Source organism: Triticum urartu, unplaced genomic scaffold, assembly GCF_003073215.2.
Source record: "Triticum urartu cultivar G1812 unplaced genomic scaffold, Tu2.1 TuUngrouped_contig_4898, whole genome shotgun sequence".
Lineage (NCBI taxonomy): Eukaryota > Viridiplantae > Streptophyta > Magnoliopsida > Poales > Poaceae > Triticum > Triticum urartu.
This window is the reverse complement of record NW_024115525.1, coordinates 1-6727: the sequence shown is the minus strand read 5'-3', so window position 1 is coordinate 6727 and position 6727 is coordinate 1. Positions and strand designations below refer to the sequence as shown.

General features: G+C 47.3%; 1 protein-coding gene across 1 annotated transcript; it reads right to left on the bottom strand.

Moving 5' to 3' along the window:
- Positions 1 to 5586: 5586 nt before the first annotated feature.
- On the bottom strand, positions 5587 to 6724 carry LOC125528474 (probable transcription factor At4g00610; the record flags this gene model as incomplete). The annotated part of the gene is made up of 1 exon (XM_048692942.1): positions 5587 to 6724. A coding segment is annotated over one exon (684 nt), but the record flags the coding sequence as incomplete, so codon positions are not given.
- Positions 6725 to 6727: the final 3 nt, after the last annotated feature.

Sequence of the window (6727 nt, the reverse complement as noted above, 5' to 3'; positions counted from 1 at the left end):
AACACCGGCGACCGGATAAGTATGTTAATATCATTGTGTGACCCAGCCATACCAAAGAAAGAGTGCCAGATCCAGAGATCTTGAGACGCCACGGCCTCTAGTATGACAGTGCAAGCCCTGACATGGCCCTTATACTGTCCTTCCCAAGTAGAAGGGCGGTTCTTCCACTCCCAGTGCATGCAGTCTATACTGCCAAGCATCCCTGGGAAGCCCCTACTGGCATTCATCGCCAACAAACGGGATGTATCTTCAGCTGTCGGCTCTCTCAAGTACTCAGGGCCAAACACAGCAATAACAGTCTTGCAGAACTTATACAGGGACTCTAGGCATGTAGACTCGCTCATACGGACGTACTCGTCAATGAGATCATCGGACACTCCCTATGCAAGCATTCGAATGGCGGCAATGCATTTCTGATAAGGGGAGAAACCAATCTTGCCGACGGCATCCTCTTTGCACTCGAAATAGTCATCATAGCCGACCACCCCCTCTCTAATACGGTTGAAAAGATGCCTACTCATACGAAAACGACGACGAAATTTTTGATGTTTGAACAGCGGGTTTGTTGTATCAAAGTAGTCCTTCCAAAGAAGGAACTGCCCGCTCTCTCGGTTGCGATTCAACGCCGGAAGATGACCCGGAATGGAGCCACGGAATAACGGCCGCTGGCTGTTGAGGTGGTGATGGACCAACACGGCAGCCAATATATCCTCCTCGTCGTCGAACGACGAATCATCGGAGTCGCAAAGGAAATTGTGGAAAAAGAACTCGTCGGCGAAGTCCATTTTGTACCTTGGCAAACTGTCAAACAGTTTGCGGGCGTTGATGGTCGACTCCCCAGCGGCAAGACGGCGGTGGCGGGCAACGTCGGAGTGCGCGGCATTGCTGGGCGAATGTAGAGGCGGCGGCAGCTGCAAAGTTGCCGGTCAAAATGGACGACGGCGTCGGCGACGAAGGAGACGGACGAGGGTTGCTGTTGGTTGGGGGTGGGGGGAGGCCAATGTGCCACCGGCCAGCGGGCCCCGAGGGAGGAGAAAGCGAACATGCGCGCGTACGTCACGTGTCCGTGCCTACGCAAATCTGGTTCAAAAATAGATTAGGAATGGGTCGTCCGTGAACGAAAAGCGAACATATGTCTATTTATATCCGCGCGTTGGGGCGTGTTTTATGTTCACTTCAACTCAAACGGACGGTGGCAGACGAAATGGGTTGCCTTTTTTGAAGTTGCTCGCTATAGAGCGAATGCCACACGCGACGAACGTTGGCACGCTGGAGTGGTGTGGAGTCTAGACTAGCCACGATGCAGCTGCATCATGGTGCCAGAAAGGGTGAAATATGTTACGTGGACGGCGGGTGGACACGGCATGTCCCCGTCGACGTGACCGCGTGTGTGCGCGCTGCCTGGCCCAAGGTGTGTGTATCTGCATGCATGACCAGATGCTGCTCCGTTGTTGTCACGAAATGAATACTGCTGCGCTGCTAGTGCTCGGTGGGCAGGCACGTCGCCACCTCCGACGTCTACCCATGGATGGCCACTGCTCGGGTTCGGCAAAGGGTAAAATAACTGTGGTTCGGTATCCGGTCGCCAAGCTGGGGCAAAGCAGTCATGCAAGTATAAATAAAAAGGTTGTTTAAATTGAAGAGATGGCAAATCCAACCTTTTAAATGTCTTAAATTTATATTATTACATGTGACGTAAAACCTAATCTAAGCGGAGCTCGCCTGGTTCCATCGTGCCCATGCCCACTGGCTGGCTGCGCTCCTCAGAGTGTTGGTCCGGTCGCCAGCAAGGTAGAGTAGGGCATGGGACACAAGTCGACTCACGCGACTCAAGGCACCGTCTTCTGTCATGCCTTACTCTTCCTCGTCGCAGCCCGGAACCCGAATGGTGTCAGTGGACGTCAGATCGATGATGGATCCGTCCCGGAACGAGCCGGCGACATCCACCATGACGCGGGTGCGACGCCCGGACTGGTGCACCATACGAGGTGCCGGAGAATGCGACTCCGCCTCGCCGACGTCCACCACCGCAAAGGCTGCTGTCGTCTCCCGTGCCCGCTACCTCGCACAACGGGCACGTCGCACCATGTTTGCGTCGGACAACGCACATGGTGCATCCATGGCCTTGGCGCGCCAACGGAGGGGTTACATGATTCGCCACCGCGTTCGGACGTCAAACGGACAGCACCGCCTCCGGCAAGGCAGCGATGGCACACCTAGCGCCGGATCCATGCGCCATTTGGACGGACACAATGAATTGCCGACGGAAGGAGTCCGAGCACGCCTCGCAAGGGCCTCCTCCCAGGAGCGGTGGAGCGCAAACAGGGCGGCCATCTCCTCCTCAGGGACACGTGGGATGAGTTCGGGGATCGACGAGTCTGGAGGTGAAGGACTTGGATCCGCTGCCCGCCATGTCGGAGAATGTCCGATGGGAGCTTGGGTGCCGAAGGGGAATGGAGTGAAGTGGTTAGGGTTTGGTCCGGCAAACGGATGGGAAGAAATATATGTAGAGTCGGGTGAGCCAGTGTGGGCCGGATACGATGTGGCGGACACGCCCGAGCACCCCATACCCGTCCCATATTTGAACTGGATATAAAGGGTGCCGATCAGCTCAGGCGTTTGAGATCCGTTTGAGGCGCTCGTCTAGATCACATTCTCGTGACCTGTGAGTGACCAAACCAGGGTGTTTGAGGCGGGTTTGTAACTTGTCGGATGTTCATATTAGTGTATATAGTAGTGAAATAAAGAAAATTAGTTTTAAAACCTGGCACACGTGTGAGAATACGATGCTAATCCTGTCCATGGACGTAAAATGCGCTGACGTGGCACCGTACTTTAGTTGGTGCGTAGCGTGGCATGGAGCCTACTTGCAGCGGCGGAACGGGATGGCCCAACGTCTCTAGGACCAGTGAGTCCGAGCTATCATCAGTACAAAGGGAAAAATCGCATGGAAAATGGTGGCTGCTAGCAACTCCACCATTCACGTTTGGATGTTATTTTTCTTTTCTAAAATTTGAAAAAAATGTTAGTTATAATCATAGTAACAAAGTTATGTTTGAATATTCACGTCTTATAAATAATAACATACAAATAAAATAAAAATCTTGTCAATTTTGAAAATATGCACTTATTATGTTTTAAAATACTGTTTTAAATATATGCCACTAGTGTATAAAAACCTTTAGTAAATACAAACACTTAAAATATACACTCATGTACTATATTAAAAATGTTTAGTAAGTACAAATAAAAAATTGAATACAAACATTTTTATACCCTCGTGACATATATTTAAATTATACCCCCTCCATATAAAGTTGGTACAAGTTTGAGTCATTTATTTTGGGACAAAGAGAGTACAAAACTATGAACACAAAACCTTTACTAAATATTTATGAATATTCAATTGTGTATAATTTTCACTCCTATACTCATACAGTTTATATATTTTAGAATAATCACAAAAAAAATCTTAACATATCAATATTTCCGTTATATAAATATTTACTTATAAATACTTATGAATTGTAAAAAATTACATATAGTTAATCAAATGTTTGCTTTGTATAATTAAAATAAAAACGGTGAATTATGATTTTATAAATGTTTCTACTATTTTAAATTGTATAAAAAATTATAATTCACAAATACTATTTGAATTATTTGAATGTTTTAAAATTAATACTTGAATACTTTTAAAATTACATGACTATTTTTTAAAGTACTAAGTTACTTTAATTGTATGTACAATAGTTGTAACACACAAACATTAGACTTTACTTTTGTTATTGTCGTTATAATTTACATATTTATACAAATTTCTTAAAAACCCAAAAAAGAAACACCATATGCTAAATGGACGCACTAACTGCAGCCCATTTACTAAATCACAGGAGAGTCTTCGTTTACAATACACTAGAAGAACGCCCGTGCGTTGCAACGGGGCCACATTAATTTTAAGAATTTAATATTAATATTCTCATACATATCAAGTGACCTTGGCGATCTTTTTTACCATCAAATCCTCACACACACTCTCTCCCTCCCTCTTCCTCACTCTCTCCCCCTCTCCCTTTCTCTCTCTAACACACACACATATCCATCTTATTAGGTACGGGGCCATAATCCATCTATTTAACACACACATGCTAGTGCAAAACAATATGGATTATGTGTATTATATTTGCCACCACAACTGACGGAATTAATTTCATGTAAATCGGCCTGCCACAGCTTCAAGAATACGCGGAGGAGGTGGCCCGGGTTGGCGTCGGCACCGTTCGGCGCGGGCCACGGGTCTGCTTCCATGTGCATCTGCGTGCTGGCCACCCACGACGGGTCCTTCAAGTGCCGCTTCCACCGCACCAACTCCCAGGGCCACGCCCAGGGAAGCCGCCCTTCTTCGCCCCCTTCACTGGCCTCGCCGTCCTCGTCCTCCGGCATCGTTGCGACCAGTGACGCAGCCCAAGCATCGGCCTCAAGAATTAAGAACGCTCGACAACGAAGAGGAAAGGGAAGATCATATAGATGTCATAAGAAAGAGAGTTTATTTACTGCTCCCTCGATGTATTGTTTCCTTTGTTTAGAGATTGACTACCATCCGTGAGTTAAGGTACGGTTAATGTGATTGAGCGATTTTTCTGAAAAATCAAATATTTGTTTTCTAATTAATGTGATTGAGTGATTTAAGATAAGGTTAATTAATTTAGATTTGATTTTTAGAGATTGTTCATGATTGATTCTACATTACTAAATAACTGGCGCCAGTATGAAAAGTTATGATCTGTTTAGATTTCTTTCGTTGCGTGAGAGGGTGACGCGAAAATAAACTGATGAAGTGGGGGGAGGGGATGAAAAAAATCAGCGAAGGTGAGAGGAGGTACAAAAAAACCCATAAAAGGTGGGACGAAAAAAAATCTGAAAACAAGACTACCAACTGCTTCATTAGAAATAGAGATTAAAACTTTCTATGCATTGTATGTTCCCCTCAAAAAAAAACTATGCATTGTATATATCAAACTTCATACAATGTATGTCAGCACATTTTACGCTTACGCGCATGTGAAGTTTTGAAACCATTTGCAACTGTAACCACTAAAATGAACATCCACGACAAGTTCAAGCACCAGCATACTTACTTCTAAATTGAACAGCAGAGAAGTAGCACTCCCTCTGTAAACAAATATAGGACGTTAAATTAAACTACAAAAACATCCTATATTTGTGTACAAAGGGAGTATAACCCAACAATAGAAAAGTAGTACTCCCTCCGTTTCAAATAGATGTCTCAACTTTGTACTAACTTTGTATTAAAATTAGTACAAAGTTGAGTCATCTATTTTGAAACAGAGGGAGTATAACCCAGCGCCATGCCCTGGTAACATTCATCTAATCCTGCAGCGAAAGCCTGAAACAGTCACGCAAGTATAAAAGGCTGGTTAAATTAAACAGCAGAAAAGTAGAGGAGTATAACCCAGCGCCATGCCCTGGTAAAATTCATCTAATTCAGACTCACGACTCCAGCCTGCACCCAAACCCTGAAACAGCCAAAACAGCAAGACCAGCCTCTGCATAAACGAGCTGCCAAAACTAACAACAGAAAAGCTTTACTGAACCAAGTACAAATTCAGCGACCGTTTCATACATAAAACCTCACACAATCGATAGAACCTGTGGCAAGAAAGATTCCCGCAACAGCAGCACAATTTGCCAGTTCTACCGTACAGTACTTCTCTAGCCACACAGGAAAACATTCTTAATCCACCAGCACAATTTGCAGTTCCAGCACATGTCTCATCATGCTCACACCATAAAGACACCCCTAATTTGCTATAATTCTAGCATGCTCTGGCCACACGAAAAAAAGCATTCTTACAAAGACCAGGCACAATTTGCAGTTCCAGCATAGGTCTCATGTTTAGACCATCCGAGACACCAAAATTTGCAGATTATAGCTCATAATTTCAGAAACCTTCTTGCTCCACCAAATCGCCACATTGTGATCACCGGTACAGTTTCAGGTAAGCTCATGACGCTCCCATCAGTCGACCAAGTCGATGATGGCCTTGGTCACCTCCCTTACCAGGTCATGGCGGCGCAGCTCCACCTTCATCTGCGCCACCCGCTGCCTCTTGATCTTCTCGTCCATGGCGCGCGCCTTATCCTCGTCCATCATCCCGAACTGCCTCTTGAAAATGCCCGGGTTCGCCGCATCCAGCTCCTTCACATGCTCCGCTAGGTACGGATACAGATCGCACATCTCCTCGAACCCCTTTGGCTCCTGGCCATTTGCCGCCTTCGCAGACTTGGCAGAGGCAGCTGCGGCGGTGACCATGTCGCCGCCTTCCCAGACCATCTTGGAAAGTTCCAGCACCCGGCGGTCATGCTCCTTGCTCGGGAGCTCGCCCTTCTTGCTGAGCGCGAGGTACCGACGCCTGAGGGCCAGGACCTTCCCCTGGAGCTCCTTGCTGCCGTAGGCCCGGTTGTCGAGCTTCCCTGCAAGGGCGTCGACGAGGGCGTCGGGCTGCGGCAGCGTGCCGTGCTGCTTTTGGTGAGCCGCGAGGGCCTCGAGGATACGCACCTCGTCGTCGGTGGACCAGATGCGGCTGAAAGCGGCAGGCTTCTTGGTCTCGGCCGCTGCCTGGGGCTTCCGGCCCTCTGGCGCCTGCTTTGGAGCAAGCTTCGGCGGCGGCGGCGCCTCCTCCTCGGACTCACCCTCCTCTTCTTC